Genomic DNA, 17872 nt, shown 5'->3' on the forward strand with positions numbered 1-17872 from the left:
AATGGGCAGGAGTAAAGGCCTGAGTGACTTTGACAAGGGCCAAATTGTTATGGCCAGACAACTGGGTCAGAGCGTCAATTTTATACATGCCACATACCAAGCGTCATTGCAGACCAGGTACACCCCTTTGCATTCTTATCACCAGCAAGGTTTAGCTGGTGATAAGCATGGCTATGCTGGTCAACCAGCTAAACCTTGCTGGTGAAGCTTGTTTTCCAGCATGGTATTTCTGATGAAGCTGGTTAAGCTAGTTTTAATGCCTTGTGGGGACACCAGCACATCAGCATGCCACACTGGGGGACCAGCACCCAAAACACAGCATAAGCTGGTGACCAGCAATGCTGGCCTTTTCAGCAGGGTCAGCAGGATAATGCGCCCTGCCACACTGCACACATTGTTCGGGAATGGTTTGAGGAAAATGATGAAGAGTTCAAGGTGTTGCCCTGGCCTCCAAGTTCCCAAGATATCAATCTGATTGAGCATCTGTGGGATGTGCTGGACCAACAAGTCCAATCCACTGCGGCTCCACCTTGCAACTTACAGAACTTGGTGCCAGATACCACAGGACAACTTTAGCGGTCTTGTAGGGTTCATGCCTCAGCGGGACGGTGCTGTTTTGGCGCCATTCTTAGGACCTACAGCAAGTTAGGCAGGTGGTCATAATGTTTTGGCTCAGTGTAAATTGCTGCAGTAAATCCACATTCATGTTTAAATATAACAGTCTTTCTTTCTGTCTGTATATCAGAGTTGTCTGAGGTGCTGTGGGGTATGGTGATGCATATCGGGCTGTCCTCCAGGAGTGGGGGCGGATTCTTCGGCCTGTCAATCATTTTCTCTGCCTTTGCCACATTAACAGTGTGCATCCTGCTCATCATGGAGGGACTGTCTGCGTTTCTTCATGCTCTGCGATTGCATTGGTGAGATGCACACAAACACAGCGAATTCTTTCATATACTTTATTTATCATTCACAGCTAAAGGCAATCCTTACTGCCAAATCAAATTATTACATTAAGTTAAGGCTATGGCCCTGATTTACTAAAGGTCGGTGTGTGAATATGCAATTTAGAGGCGTGCATCCAGATGTGCAAAATAACGGACGTATCGATGCAAATAAATTTAATTGCACCCACAATATGATTAATCAAGTCCGAAAGTCACTTCAGAAATGGAAATTGCGAGAACAAATTAATATGAATTAAAAAGGCAGGTATTAATCTGAATAACGCTCCGAAATCATAACTGATAACATAGGCCTACTGTACATACTATGTTGTATTTCAAAGTTGTAAAGATTGTTGTAAACACTGGCATTGTTTTTAACTGCGTCCAAAATATTTGCACGTGTAGTTATTTGCATTTAGTAAATCTTAGAAAGATTTTTCTTAGTAAATCACTTGCAAAACACACACGCAATTTGGTAGATTGCACAAGTTAATTAGTACTCATTAATTAGGATCTTGGTAAATCAGAACCAACATGTAATTTAAAACACATCTGGGTGCAATGTATTGTTTTTTTGTGAAAAAGTAGTGTAACAAATTACATTTAAAATTCAGGTAATCAGATAACAGCACTGACTTTTGTTAAAGCTAGATGCAAACAAACAGGGTCCAAAATGTGAACTTCTTGCTACACCTATGGATTTGAGAAAATGTAGTGGTTATACATATTTATTATTTGGCCTAGAAACTATTTTTTGCATTATTTATAATTTATGCTGTATATTGTCCTATATTAGTGACAAACAGCTGTGCAGGTCACAATGTCACTCGCAGCATCATATAAAGACACTTTATGATTTGTTCCGTATGTTTTTGTTATGGTGGTTTTATGTGAGGAATATTTTTGCTACATGGTATCCTGTATAAAAAGTATTGATAAGCCTTTAATGGTTAAAAGAATAGTTCAGCCAAAAAGGAAAATTCTCTCATTAGTCACTTACCCTGATGCCATCCAAGAGAAGTATGACTGTCTTTCTTCAGCAGAACACAAATTAAGATTTTTAGAAGATAGAGCTCTGTCAGGTCCTTATAATGCAAGTACATGGGTGCCAGCACTTAAACGTAATCCATGCGACTCCAGTCGGTCAATGAATGTCTTCTGAAGCAAATCGATAGTTTTATGTAAGAAACAAGTTGAAAATTAACAGACACCTGCAAAGCAATGGTAAAGGCTCCAACATGCACCTGAGAAGAGTCTTGGAGTAAAAGGAATCTGCTGATATATCAGGCAAGTTGATGAAAATACCTGTAGATTCAATTCCATGAAAAGTGTCAAACTCAAACTGTGAACACCTGTAGAGGGAATAGAAATGTGTATGTGAACACTCCTGTAAGGGAGACAAAAGGATAGGAAGCACAGTTTGCTATGAAGTCCATCCTGAATTAACTGCGGAAGTGCACACAGATACATTGTCCTATGTTATTTGGCTGATGAAGGCTTTAGTTGGCAGTTTATTAATTGTCTATGAATTCCATTTAAGAGTGTAGTCCATTCTTTGGCCAATGTGATGCAGGCAGAGATCAGTGAGGTGCATCCCACTTCAAATGGAAGCTTGTGGCAGTTCATTTTGGTGCAGTCCATCCTTAGTCCAAGTTTCAGGCAATGGCCAGTGAAGTATCCCATGTCTTACATGTCATTCTACTCCCAAAAACACACAGTACATCTCATGATGACTATTTGATTTGCATGATGTTGAACCGTATGTTAGAGAGAGTGGTGTACAGCCATCGTATTTTATGAATTATGAGAATAGAACTCTGCAAAAAACATGGTAAAAGTTGGTCATATTGCCTAAATGCACTGTAAATTTGAGTTTCCAAGCTTTTAAACAATCTCATGTGGATGTTGCTGAGGCAGTGAGCTCACGCTACAAGGTCTGCTCTGGTTAGAAAGGATAAAAAGACGTGATTATAATTATAGTGCCAGTTGAAATAACCACAAAATATAGAAAATGAGTATGCTGTGGTGGCAGTTTTGATTGATGAGCAGAAAACAAAAACTTTGGTCTGAGAAGAGGACAATGCTGTCTGCTGCGGGTAAGTGAGCGGGGCCAGATGCCAGAAGAATTGTCACAGGAGTGAGGTTAGCGGCTGCTTGTATGTGCTTGCATTGAGATTGACAGGACTAGCTTCTCCCGAACCTTCGTTTGGAGCACCTTTTTGGACCGTCAAAGTGCTGGCACGTGTGTACTTTCATTATAAGGACCTGACAGAGCGTCTCGGGTTACTTAAATGTAACCCCTGTTCCCTGATAAAAGAGGAACGATATGCTGCGCTGATTTAGCGCTTTGGGAACGTCTTTAGGAGTGACCAGCTGTGAATATGTGTGCAACACGTCAATGAAATTAACTAGAATTTATAGCCTCTGCTGGTGACATCATTGGATGCACCTGTAGCAGGGCTATAAATAGATGCGCCACAGGTGCATCGTCAGGTATTTTGTCTGAAAAGCAGTCCTGGGGCATCCTCAGTGTGGCAATGAAGCTCAGCATCTCGTTCCACTTTTATCAGGGAACAGAGGTTACATTTAAGTAACCCGAGACATTCCTTATCAAAAAGCTTCACTTTGATGCTGCGTTGATTTAGCGCTTTGGGAACGAGAATACCCACGCCGCCGCACTAAGTGTCCGGACCCCTTACGGTTGTGTAGTTGTGCTCACAAGAGCGCAATAGGTCTCTGACTTTAGCTTGTGATGTTGACTCAAGGACGTGAGAACCCGGAGTGGCATGAACATCCAAACTATAGAATCTTATGAATGTAAATGGAGAGGACCAGCCCGCCGCATTACAAACATGTTGCAGAGGGACACCTCTGGCCAAAGCTTTAGAGGAGGCGACCCCTCTGGTAGAGTGAGCCCTGATACCCACTGGCGAAGCTTGACCGCGCGCCTCGTAGGCCAGAGCAATAGCATCCCTCACCCAATGCAACATAGTTTGCTTGGTGGCGGCCGCCTCTTTGTTGCGGCCCCATGGGAAACGGATAGTTGCCCTGACTTATGCCACTAGCTAGTGCAGTGTACATAAGACTGAAGGGCACGGACTTTCACGCTTCAGCGTTGTTAACGGCGGGGAGGAGAAGGCTTCGAGAGTGACCGGATGTGCGGTCGAGAAAGGAACCTTAGGCAGGTAGTCAGGATGATTATCTAAGCAGGCTGGCAAGACAGGCAGAGCCTATAGATCCGCAATTCTTTTTAGAGAAGTAATTGCCATAAGAAAAACCATCTTGAGAGTCAGAAGTTTATCAGACGCTGACTCTAGAATTTCAAAGGGGGTCTCAACCAGACCCTCAAGGACTATTGCTAAGTCCCATGAAGGGATCCTGGTCCTAGCAGGAGGTCTCAACCACATGGCTCCACGAACCATGCGAGCAGAGGATGTTGAAGACGTCGGCATCCCGTCAATCAGGGCGTGGCAAGCCGATAGATCGGCCACGTAAACCCTGAGAGTGGCGGGGCATGTGCCTGCTGATAATTTTTCCTGCAGAAAGTCTGAAGTAATCTGGCAGTTAACTGGATCCGCATTATGTGTACTGCACCATCTTTCAAAGACACCCCATTTATAGCACTTAGCACTTTGAATGGTCTCAATAACTTCAGTTGAAAGCCCAGTGTCCCTCAGTTGGTACCCTTCAGGGGCCAAACATGATGGTTCCACAGCTCGGGCCGGGGATGAAATATTGTCCCCTGCACCTTGAACAGAAGGTCCCTCCTGTCTGAAATCGACCAAGACGAGACATCGAGGAGAGAAATTATCTCGGAGAACCATACCCTGTTCGGCCAACGCGGCGCTATCAGTAAGATGTAAGACCCTTGTTGGCAAACTCTGACCAAGACTCCCGGGAGCAGAAAAACAGGAGGAAACGCATACAGGTGCATTCTGGGCCAGAATGTGCCATCGCATCCAGACCCAGGGGGGCTGGGTGAGTCAGAGAGAAGTAGAGGGGACATTGCGCTGTCTGTTGGGAGGCGAAGAGGTCCACTTCCACTCTGTAAAATTTCACCCAGATTTGTTACACTACCTCGGGGTGGAGTTTCCACTCCCCCGTCTGTATTTTCTGTCTGAACAGTAAATCTGCTCCCACATTCAGGCATCCAGGGATATAAACTGCTCTGATTGACAGGAGCTTGCCCTGGGCCCAAAGGAGAATCTGCCGTGCCTCTCCGTGCCGTCTGTTGAGCTGGTGTGAACGTAGGCCTCCTTGATGGTTTATGTAAGAGACTACTGCTGTGTTGTCCACCCGCACCAGGACATGGCAGCCTCTCAAATACTGGAAGTATTTCAGAGCCAGAAATACCGCCATCAACTCGAGGCAGTTGATGTGCCAATCGAGCTGATGACCCTCGCATTCCCCTTGAGCTGGATGACCACTTAAGACCACACCCCAGCCCGTTAGGGAGGCATCTGTCGTTAGCAATTTGTGATGGCAAGACGCACCTAGTGTGGGACCCAAAGTGAGGAACCGGGGTCTGAACCACATAGAAAGGTTACGAAGCATGCAACGCATAACCCTTATCTGCATTAGGGGACTGGCCCTTGGATGAAATCCCCTGGCTTTGAGCCACAACTGATATGGTCTCATGTGCAGAAGGCCCAAAGGGATCACAGAGGACGCAGATGCCATGAGACCCAGTATTCATTGATACTGACGAACAGTGTAATCTTGGCCTAGCCTGACTTTGCTCAGGGTGTTCTGAATGGACACGATTCATGCTGGAGACAATTGTGCCCACATCATGATCGAATACCATACAACGCCCAGATAGGCAATTTCCTGAGTGGGAGAGAGAACGCTCTTTTTGACGTTGAGTCTCAGACCCAGAGAAACCAGATGAGCGTAAATATCCCTGTGCTGAACTGCCAGTTCTTGTAACTGTGCTAATATCAGCCAGTCGTCTATGCAATTCAGATTGCGGATGCCCCGGTGTGCATTCATGCATTTCGTGAATGTGCGGGGTGATAGGGCTAGGCCGAATGGACGAATCCGATATTGGAAAGTGTCGTACCCGAAAGGGAACCTCAGGAACTTCCTGTGTTGTGGCAGAATTTCTATATGAAAATATGCATCCATGAGATCGATCGTGACCAACAAATCGTGATGTTGGATTTGAGACACGACCGTCTTGACAGTTAGAGTCTTGATCTTGAACACCCTGATTGAGCGATTCAAGCCTTGAAAGTCTAAAATCAGACGCAAAGTATCTGCTGTAGTAACCTGACTCTTTCTCTGGAAGGGGAACATGTTCTATCTATGGCCCCTTTGACCAAGAGATTTTGCAGTTCTTTCCACAGTAGACATGCTTGTTTCCGGTTTCACGGTAGTGGAGACCACGCCGTTGAAACGCGGAGGACGGCGATTGAATTTAATTCTGTATCCTTTTTCTACTGTTCTTAGAACCCACATAGAAACACCTGGCAGTAGCTTCCATGCTGCCAGGTTCTCTGAGATGGGTATCAATTTTGACACTTCCTGTTGAGGGGATGTCGAGTATTCCACGTCCTGGACTAAGGCAGGAAGCAACGGAACACCCAACATTTTGCTGGAAACCTCTAACTCCCGAAACACCAGAGGCAGCGGGAATGGAGAGGTTTTGTGGGGGTATTGGGAAGGTACAGGTGAATGCTTCGCGTGCCCCGATCCAAGGGGGGCTACCCCCACAAGGCTGGGCACAAGACCGTCAGGGTTTTTTCTTCTTAGAAATGACTGCCCTGAGGTCTTGCTTTGGGGGCTTCTGAGGGCGATGAGCCGGGCCCCAATCTCTACGAAGGGGGGGCACGACCCGTCACGCTTTGATGTTGAGCCTCCCTTCTAGAAGGACCGGGGCAGGGCTGGGTGGCCAACGGCCCCTTTCCCTGAGTGCGGCGAGGAAGGAATTGCCCGAAGGCTTCCTCGTGACTCTTTGCCTCCTGGAACCTGGTGATAACTACATTCATAGCATCACCAAATAAGCCAGAAGGCAAAACCGGAGCATCGGGAAGGAAAACTTTGTCTTTATCTCTGATGCCCAACAGGTTGAGCCATAAGTGTCTCTCCATGCTGACTAGAGCAGACATAGACCGGCCAATGACACGAGCCCTCTGCTTGGTCGCACCGAGACAGATCCGTGGCTCAACGAAGCTCAGAGAAAGTCTCTTCGTTGACCGTGGTGCCCGCACTCAGGTCCTTCAACGGATCAACCTAAAAAAAGTTACTAGCTAACTAGTATTTTTACTTGGATTCTGTGAGCATAAATGTTGGACCTACTTAAATGTACAACCTAGTCTCATAGAATAACATTACTATACAACAAACACAAAACATTCTCACAAATCATGAGTACAGCAGATGAATATGACTTTATAAACACTTATTTTCCACACTATTACTCACACACTGCAATGTTATGATTTCGAAACACTTAATATAACACATCATTACAAAAATTACACATTTTAACATGTATTAGAGACCCAACTACATTTACACACTTATTCCAGTGAAATTCATTTCGGCAGTCGCTCACCTGATCGAGTGTTGGACTTTGGATTCGGTCTGAGACAAAAATGTAATAGAAGCGAACACGACATGATGTGGTTGCTTCAGGAAATGTTCTTTTTTTATTGCATTTGCTTTTAGGACACTATCGGTTTAGGTGTTTGTTTAGGGTAAGGATGTTTCATTTACCTCTCATTTGCTTTAAGAATACTATTGCTTAGGTTTAGTTTAAAGTTAGGGAGGTATGTTTTGCTCATTGAAACCTCTATCTAATACTCACCTGAAAAACATTATCTGATTACGTTACCGTTTCACTCACTTGTAGCGCCCCTTGCTGGACATTTCACTAGGAAACGTGTAATGAAGAAAGTAATTTCATTTGGCAACAGCATAATTGTGAGTGTGCTTTAATATAACATTTCTACAAACAAGTTTTCACATTTTAGTCAAAAGTTGGCCAGTAAGTTTGTGTATTTCTTTTTAACAATTAAAATTGTTTCATAAGGACCTAAAGTATCAATATTTGAATGTCATCAAACCACACACAGACTTAAAACTTGTCTGGAACTGCATATGTAAGTGGAATGTAACCTTAACTACTCAGACAGTGAAATTTCTTTATGAAAATAATCAACTAAGCTCAAAACTGTTTTTGCAGCAAAATATGCAAAATATTTTATTATAAAAGCTGAAATAAATGTGTTATGTCAGACTTACATTTACATTTATTCATTTGGCAGACGCTTTTATCCAAAGCGACTTACAAAAGAGGAAAAACATCAGCGAATCATCTTAGGGAGACAGTGGTACAAAAAGTGTCATATTACAAAGTTTCACTATCATTAGAATAGTATACAAAACAGATTTAAGTGCAACAAGAAATGTAAAAATTTTTATTTTTTTTATTTTTTTTTTATTAGTGACCGATTAAGTGCTTTTGGAAAAGATGTGTTTTTAGCCGTTTTTTGAAGATAGAGAGTGAGTTAGCTTCCCGGATTGAGTTGGGAAGGTCATTCCACCACCGTGGTATGATGAAACTGAAAGTCCGGGAAAGTGTTTTGGTGCCTCTTTGTTTTGGTACGACAAGGCGACGTTCCTTAGCCGACCGCAGGCTTCTGGTGGGAACGTAGCTCTGCATAAATGTTTTTAGGTATGCTGGAGCAGACCCAGTGACTGTTTTGTATGCCAGCATCAGGGCCTTGAATTTACTACGTGCATGAACTGGCAGCCAGTGGAGAGAGAAAAAAGTGGTGTAACATGTGCTCTCTTAGGTTCATTAAAGACCAGACGTGCTGCTGCATTCTGGATCATTTGCAGGGGTCTAATAGCACATGCAGGAAGGCCTGCAATGAGAGCGTTACAGTAGTCCAGTCTAGTTATGACAAGGGACTGAACGAGCAGTTGTGTGGCATGTACAGAGAGGAAGGGTCTTATCTTCCTGATATTGTAGAGTGTAAATCTACATGATCTTGCAGTTTTTGAAATGTGGTCTGTGAAATTTAGCTCATCAACAATGGTTACCCCTAGATTTCTGACCGTTTTGGAAGGCGAAACTGTAGTTGGACCCAGCTGCACGGTGATGTTGTGTTCAACAGAGTTCGGTCTTGGCTGGGTTGAGTTGAAGGTGGTGTTCCTTCATCCAGTCTGAGATGTCTGTCAGACAGGCAGCGATTCGAGCGGTTACTGTGGTGTCGTTGGGCTGGAAAGACAAGTAGAGTTGCGTGTCATCAGCGTAGCAGTGGTAAGAGAAACCATGTGACTGGATAATGGGTCCCAGTGATGTGTATATGGAGAAGAGAAGTGGCCCAAGCACTGATCCCTGAGGTACCCCAGTAAGTAACTGGTGTGGCTTGGATACTTCCCCTCTCCAGGCTACCTCAAAGGACCTTTCTGAGAGATAAGAGTTGAACCAGTCAAGCACAGTTCCAGTGATGCCCATTTTAGAGAGAGTGGAGAGTAGGATCTGATGGTTGACTGTGTCAAAGGCAGCAGAAAGGTCCAGCAGAATCAGAACGGATGATCTGGATTCAGCTTTCGCCTGTCTCAGCGACTTAATGACAGACAGCAGGGCAGTCTCAGTGGAGTGTCCACTTTTGAAGCCTGACTGATTGTCATCCAGCAGCTTGTTCTGTGAGAGATAGGCGGAGATCTGATTGAAAACTGCCCTTTCAAGTGTTTTTGCCATGAATGGGATGAGAGAGACTGGTCTGTAGTGTTCTATCTGTGTGGGGTTAAGTGCAGGTTTTTTCAGCAGTGGGGTTACTCGAGCCTGCTTAAATGTAGTGGGAAAAGTGCCTGCAAGAAGGGATGTGTTAATTATGTGTGTAAGTGCTGGTAGGATGGACGGAGAGATGGCCTGGAGAAGGTGTGATGGAATGGGGTCAAGGGAACAGGTTGTGGGGTGGTTGGAGAGGAGGAGTTTAGAGACCTCAGTGTCAGTTAAAGGAGAGAACATAGGGAAAGAAGGGTTGCATACAGGAGCCAGGTGTTTGACAGGGTGTGGTGCAGTGAATGTATTGCTGATGGCTGTAACCTTATCAGTAAAAAATGTGGCGAATATAATCTGCTGTCAGTGATGTGTCAGGTGGTGGAGGGGGAGGGCAGAGAAGTGTGTTAAATGTTCTAAACAAGCTACGAGTGTCTGTGGTGCTGTTGATCTTGGTCTGGTAATATTAAGTTTTTGCAGTGTTAACGTTATTTGAAAAAGTTGCAAGCAGAAGCTGATATTTACCTAGATCAGCTGGATCTTTAGATTTCCGCCATCTCCTCTCAGCTGCCCTGAGATCAGTCCGATGTTCACGAAGGACGTCAGACAGCCAGGGGCTGGGTGGTGTAGTCCGTGCTGGTCTAGAGGAGAGAAGACAGATGTTGTCTAGACAGGTTGTTAAAGTAGAGCTAAGTGTGTCTGTGGCAGTGTTTACATCAAGCATGGAAAATACATTTATTGTGGGAAGAGAGGCAGAGACATCAGTGGAAATGCGAGAGGGTGAGAGGGAACGGAGGTTACGGCGAAAGGAAACCAACAGTGGGGTCGGTTTTACAATGGATGGGAGAATCATGTTGAATTGAACAAAGTAGTGATCAGAGACATGTAAAGGTGTAACAAGAATATTAGAGGTGGTACAGTTACGTGTAAAAATGAGGTTTAGCTGGTTGCCCGACCTGTGAGTTGCTGTGGTGTGTAGTCTTTTCAAGTCAAATGAGGCCAGAAGAGTATTCAGTTCAATGGCCTGGGGTTTGTCTTGGTTTATGTTGAAAAACATCTTGTGGATCTCCGGACTGCCAAATACTTTGCACTCAACAGTAGCGCTTTTACATTTCATACGCTGTCAAACACATCACTGCTTCAATTATTGGTGCTTTGTTTGCAAAGTCCCTCCATTTGACCTATCATCATATAGAGAAGCTGGCTTCTAGTCAGGACAAAAATACACTGATTGTAAACAAAATGTCCAATAGGCAATCACATGCAAATCCAATGCAAATAGGGCTAATGAAGCTCCCATAGATTCTCAGAGAAGCAGCCATCCAGACGGGACACAAAATTATGCTTTTAGTGCCTCTCATCCAATGAACACTGATCTTTTGCACCTTGATTTGAATGGTACAGGTCTCTAACATAGACTCCCATTGAAGCATGGCTTCAATAGCACTCTATGGGCCATGCATCTACTGACTTCAATGGACCTATTCATGTGGAAATAAAATCGGATTGAGTTACTTAAACATTGTGATAGTGATGTGGGGTATGGAACACTTTTATTTGCAAAAATATTTAAATGCAAGAAGAGTAATATGCAATTTTTTTTTTCTTATCTTTTGTAGTATTATTTATGTTTTTGTTGCAAATAGTTGTTTAGTATGATGTCACTATTAGGGTGATCTGTGTCTCTTTGGTCAAGTTGGACCCTGTTAACAGTCACAGTTATCTCACTAACTGCATGTCCAACTGAAATACAGGTGTATATAATGTGTGAAATATGAAATGTGAAATACATTTCTGTGGAAGATGATTGACCTAAAATCAGTAATAATCTTTATTTAAGATTTGTTATTGTATAACCTTGTAAAGGGATATAAACGGGCAAGGAGGTGGCGAGAACCGGCGAGAACTGGCTTGACAATATAAATAATAGTTTAATGAGAAACATAAACAAAAGACACAGACACATGACAGTCAGCTGACCATAAACGATCTCTCTCTCTCTCTCTCTCTCTCTCTCTCGTCGCACCACCTTCCGCAGTCGGCCTTTATCCCTCTCATAGGCTTAATAAGCCTGATAAGGGACCAGGTGTAATCACGACCCGGTCCTGCCCCCCGCCCTGTCACAAACCTAAATTTAAGTCCATTCAATTAAAATTATTATGTAAAAACAAAATTTAATCAGCAAATCTGAGTTAATTATACTTCAATCAAGTTACCTTTACTTAAATAGTTCATTCTAAGTTAAGTGAACTTAATTATACAAGTTTTGGAGATGCCATTACTCAATTCAATTGAGGGAATAAGTTTACTCAATCAGTTCAGTTAAGTCAACTTTTAGGTTTTTCAGTGTACTAAATATTAGCACTCTTGAAATGTGGCTTGGCCAATAAAATTTTAGGGGCGGAACTAACTGTTGGAATGCCACATCCATACTAATTCGTTTTCAGTTTCCTTACGTCACCCATTTCCAAAGAATTTAGTAATGTGGGGCATTTTGAGTGGTGGTGAGAGGTGTAAAGTAGCAAAATGAATGCATTTTCAAACTAAAACGTATTAGTGTGAATGTGGACTAAAGCTGTAACTATTTTTACATTTTTTTGTTGCTCTCTCCTTTCCGCTCTTTACCAGCTTAATGAGTGGATTAAACTCTCCTTTAAATATGCCAAAGAGCAAATGAGACACCTGAAAAACATCATCACTGTGAGAGATAGAGTTAGAGGAAGACTCACAAATATAACGTGATGTCTTCATTGATATTTTTGTTTCAAGAAACACATTCAGAAAAGAGAAGTGTGCCTTTGATAAACTCAAACAGAAATGACAGATGGGTGTCCTATGGAAAAATAAACATTAGGACATTAGGAGATAAAGAAGGTTCTGTACTCTTGATGACTATTTGTTCCACAGCAAGATGGAAGAGTCTTTTCTCTCTTCACTTAAATATTTACCTAAGCAGTGAGACATTCCTGCACTTGACATGTTTCCTTCTCTTATTCATTTTCAAACTCACTCAGAGTATGTACAAGCATACATACACACATGATAACATACTCACAGTTTGTCGGTTTGATTTCAAATGGCCATGCCTGGACATTACCTTGCTCATATTCTTAACCTTAAAAAACTATTCTCAAAACAGCAAATCTAAACACTCTTATCTATGGGTCTGGAAAGAGCTGTTGATAGTGATGGAATGTGTGAGAGACTTTCACCCCTGGCACCCCATAACAGCTTTAGATAAATCAGGACAAAGTGAAAAATGTGCTCACCGTTCATTAGATATAAATAGAAGAATATCCCAAATAATAGTTGAACCACAAAGTTTACTGGTATGTAAGGTTCAGGAACCAATGCAAGAAAGTTGAACCATATTTGGCCCTAGCCCTCCCTCAAAATCTATGAAAAGTGGACTACGTATCAGTTATGTGTTCAGGTGTTAAGAATGAGAGGTGTTATTGGGTTGTTAACATGGCATTTGTTTAAATTGCATAATATTTTATACAACAGTTAGTTCTGGTCCTAGAATCTTATTGGACAAGAGGCATTTCAAGGGGTGCTTCACCAGACAAAAGACTGTCTTGTTTGTGTTATGAATGAGTTAAGCTTGCGTTGACTGTGTATTGTCTGTCAGTGCTCTAATTTATTCGTAGTCCAGAATTGTCTCTCACTCATTTTCGCTCGGATTACAACAACAATATAGCTGAGAAATAGAGTTAAACTATCAGCGTTACTGTTCATCAATGAAACAGACGCAGGTAATCACATGCTCAGTCGTACTTGCTCTCTCTTTCTCACACACACACATCCTTGTTTCTCCAAAAACTTGTTAGAAACAGCCCAAGCTGTTGTTTCTAGTTCCAAAATTTGGTTTTCGAATTAGTAACGGAGGCTTGGGTGCATCTATCGAACTAGCAACGGCAGATCCTGAATTTTCTAGTGTAAGAAAGTAGTTCCACGCACAAGTGTTTTTTTGCAACAGTGCTTAATTTTTCCCTACTTATTAATTACCTGTTTGATGAACTGTTGTATAAAAGCAATATCATACTACCAATCGTGCTGAATTGTCCATCTATACAGCACTCTTGATCGTGTACTATTGTTATGAAACAGCTAGTATGCAAAGAAAAACAAATCTCTTTAAACCAATTTTCTTTTTCCCACACACATTAAATCTTCCTATTACCTGACAGAAATTTGTATCTTCTGATCTGGAAAGTATGGTATGTGCATGTTAACCAATCAGAAAACTTGGACATGACTGTTTAATAACCTCAGCCAATGGTGTGTGTTTAGGGCGGGACTACCCATTTGCCCAAACAAAGGAGGATGAGGCAGGGTGGAAGGGTTGGTAGGAGTTTTTGGGAAACCTGTTTGGAAACAATAATTATTATACTGATAACTGTATAGAAGGATGCTGATAAGAATATAGAAGAATAAGAAGCTCCACTGTGTTACTCTTTTAATTTGAAGGTTGTATGCTCCAAAATGTGATGAATATTGTAATTATTCCTACCCATCCACTTTGACACACTTTGTGCTTTTGAGGAAACAAACAAACACAAGATAAGTTAATCAGGATGCAAGTATTTTGTCAACGGGAACCCACAGGTGTTTTTGATATTACACGTCCCTCATCATCTCTCTGACATTGCATTCTTTTGTCCTGTCTTTCCTGTCATGTAGGGTGGAGTTCCAGAACAAATTCTACAAAGGACAAGGCTTCAAGTTTGTCCCCTTCTCCTTCGAAAGTATCTCGGAGGGGCGATTTGATGAATGAGGTACTGCAATCCCATCTAATAAAATCCATTCCCAGTCCCGCATGGAACCCCTTCTTCGACAAGAGCAGTACTGTTCGCTGAAGTGTTTGTAAGATATATGTGACCTATTGACCTTTAAATGCCTATTAGGAGCACTTTTTCCATTGTGTTTTTGAGATGTGTAGTGTGCTGTAACTCTCTCATCATATGGATATATAGTAAGGCCCAACTTCATGTAAACCCTTAAAACAGTGTATTCACTGCATCTAATTATTGTAGCATTTTATTATATGGATATAAACCAACCAATGCATAAAAAAAGTATTTTTCCTGTGTTGACAGTTTATTGAATTGATGCTCAATCATTAAAATGTGATATGTGAAGTACTTTCTTTAACTCAGTGTTATCTAAAGCAGTGGTTCACAACTGGTTTTCCTTCAGGACATCAAGTGGTGACCAGTACACTCATATGATGCACTCATGTTATGAAGTCCATCGTAAACTCAGAAAGCGTTTATGGCTCAAATAAAATACAAATATGGCTAAGCGGATAAACGCTATAAAGAATGAGGGTGTTCCCCTATTATATTTCATATGGAAAAGGGTGATGTTCCCTCAGTCTTGTTTCTTTCCACAAATAACTTTCTTGTATGTGTTGTTTTTAAGGGACAGGTGATGCAGATGGTTTCAAGGAAATCACTTTGTTAAACTCAGACTTGAATAATTCTTAAGGTGAAATACTAAGTTGAATTGACTCTTAATTAGTTCTACAGGTTGACAAAAAGATGAAATTGTCATAGCCAAAAAACAACAATCTTTGCAGCCTAATATCCTGTCACTTCAACTGCTGTGGATTGGCCATATCAAGTGTATCATGAGGTACCTATAGTAAAAGTCATCAATGTATCTCGAGAAATTTCTAGAATCATCAAGAAGATGATTATTCATCATTTATGTTGCACTGCTGTGTTGTGCTCAGAGGAGAAACATATCAACAAAGACTTAGTCGTCTATTTATTTATATGTAGCTGTATTTTTCTGTATTTTTTGTGATGTGGCAATTGTTTTATAGATGCATAAGTGTGATTATGCATGAACACATTTCAAGAGAGTATTACACAATCAGAAGAGTCAAAGGTGTTTGTTGTAATCTGTTGTTTGGTGTAAACCCTGTTCCTCCTAAATCTGACAATTAAACTGGGAAAATAAAATCATATGTCAAAGCTTCAATGAGATTTACGGCTCTTTGTTCTTATCAGATACACCTTTGGTTGCTAGTCTTGAAGAGATACAGTATTTGGTGTTGTGCGACTAGCATATTTATTATTGAAACATTGGATTTGATTTAGTTTGACTTCATTTCACTTTAAAGCAATTAATTTTTTTATAGGTATTTTAAAATTACACACCGTTTGTTTTGAAATATTTAAACATACAATAGGGTAAAATAGTAGATAAATGTCAGCATAAAAATTATGGAGCTAGAAAAATGACTAAAGCATTTTAATCTGAATTTTGTTCATTTTAGTTCTAAATGGGACATTTAAACAGATAGTTCACCCAAAAATGAAAAATCTCTCATCATTTAATCACCCTAATGCCATTCCAGATTTGTATGACTTTCTACTACTGAACACAAATTAAGATTTTTAGAAGAATATTTCAGCTCTGTAGGTCCTCACAATGTAAGTGAATGGTGATCAGAACTTTGAATGTCAAAAAAAGCACATAAAGGCAGCATAGAAGTAATCCATTAGACTCCAGTGGTTTAATCCATGTCTTCAGAAATTATATGATTATTGTGGGTGAGACACACAATTTTTTCAAACATTCAGATTAACAAGAAATTTAAATTAAAATACACATCTCTCAAATTCAGATCTCAGAAATTCAGATTGGTAACAAACTAGGCCAAAGGTGAATCTTCTGGGTTCCACTGGGGAAGAAATTATAAATAATTGGAATATTTACAGCTAAAAAAATCTAAACAAAACTGGCCTTTCCTACAGAGTTCACATAGTTAACGTCACAATTGTGCTTACCTTCTAATGAAAATAGTGCAGAAAGTAAAATATTTTTAATTCTTTTTACGTGATAATGTTTCTTTGTTTACATTTGTCAAAATCTTAAAACCGTATTTCCTGGTTAAAATTAGACTTTGAATCTCAGATTTTGTATGTGCTTTTAGACCCAACGGTATAATGAACAGCATGCAAAATAAAAGAGCAAAAGCGTCTATCAGACTCTTTGAGCGAGTATCACATATTATCCAAGTTCCTTAAACAAGCCTGTAGCCATGAAGTGAGTAGAAACACCTCATGAGAATACAATGAACAGCTTAATGAATGCAGGAGCCTTTACAGCTCCAGCAGCTCCACACTTCCTCCATTTTTGTGTCCAACTTCCTGTTCAAGCAGCAGGAGGTAGAGGGTTGAACGTGGATGGAAACACTTTAACTTACATGAACCCACTCTATTATTATATTATTGTCTTATTGTGAAGCTATTATTCTTGTGAACTCAAGGAGACTTCCTACTACAGTATGCAGCCAGGCTTCATTTTAATACGTTTTACATAAAGAGATTCCCGTTAGTCTACTGTTCAAATACAAGCCAGATGCTTCAAATCTAATAAGCATCCCAATTTAATCTTCAATTGTTTTCTTTTCAGTCAAGAAGCAAGAGCTTTCCGTTAAGACTTCAAAATATACAAAAAACAAACAGTAAATACAAATTAATCTCGCAGTCATCTTGAAATAGATGTATACTGACACAAAGTGCCGTTTATTCAGAATCATGCAAAAGCAACAGTTTTCTGTTACCGATGGCGTTGTAGAAATGTGCTAGTTGGGTTACTGAGATAAAATGAGTAGTATTTGGCTGGTCATGTGATTTCAACATGAGGCAGTTAAGCTCAGGTCAAATGAAACTGCTTTTATTAGTTTGATAAGCATGTCTGGAGATCATAATGTGAGTGTACATGGTTTTAAACAGATTTCTCTAAAGCACTGCCCATTTCTTTAGATGTAAAACTTTTTAATGAAGAAAAAGTGACTGGGTGCACCTTTAAATTCTCAAAAGATTCAGATATAGGCACAACAGCACCAGTGGAGGCCTGATCTTACTGTAAACAGTATTTCAGATTCCTGTGCAATTCCGTACCCGTCCCCATCTCCCCATCTGTGTTTAACACACACGATTTTACTCCACCAGTTTCTAATGACAATCTTATCAAGTCTTCTCAATGAAACATTTGCCAGTTCCCAAATTTCCTGCACTGGGAATGCCATGAGTTCAGTGGGAGAACATGTTTAGTTCTGTGAGCTTTATGTAAGGTCAAGATATCTGCAAGATGTAACTATTCACATGACCACTCTGGGGTTTTCTAAACCGATTCTTAACATTCTTAACAGTATATTCTGTTACCCTCATTG

The 17872-nt window shown here is 41.1% G+C and overlaps 1 protein-coding gene across 2 annotated transcripts in view; it reads left to right on the forward strand.

Moving 5' to 3' along the window:
• Window positions 1–15662, forward strand: part of LOC127634469 (V-type proton ATPase 116 kDa subunit a 1-like) — a 43776-nt gene extending 28114 nt beyond the window's left edge. For both annotated transcript variants that reach the window (XM_052114054.1, XM_052114055.1), the window contains exons 21-22: window positions 746–917; window positions 14365–15662. In XM_052114054.1, the coding sequence (XP_051970014.1) occupies window positions 746–917; window positions 14365–14458 (266 nt within the window). In that variant the 3' untranslated portion in view covers window positions 14459–15662. The remainder of the gene's footprint in view (window positions 1–745; window positions 918–14364) is intronic.
• Window positions 15663–17872: the final 2210 nt, after the last annotated feature.

Source organism: Xyrauchen texanus, chromosome 41, assembly GCF_025860055.1.
Source record: "Xyrauchen texanus isolate HMW12.3.18 chromosome 41, RBS_HiC_50CHRs, whole genome shotgun sequence".
Lineage (NCBI taxonomy): Eukaryota > Metazoa > Chordata > Actinopteri > Cypriniformes > Catostomidae > Xyrauchen > Xyrauchen texanus.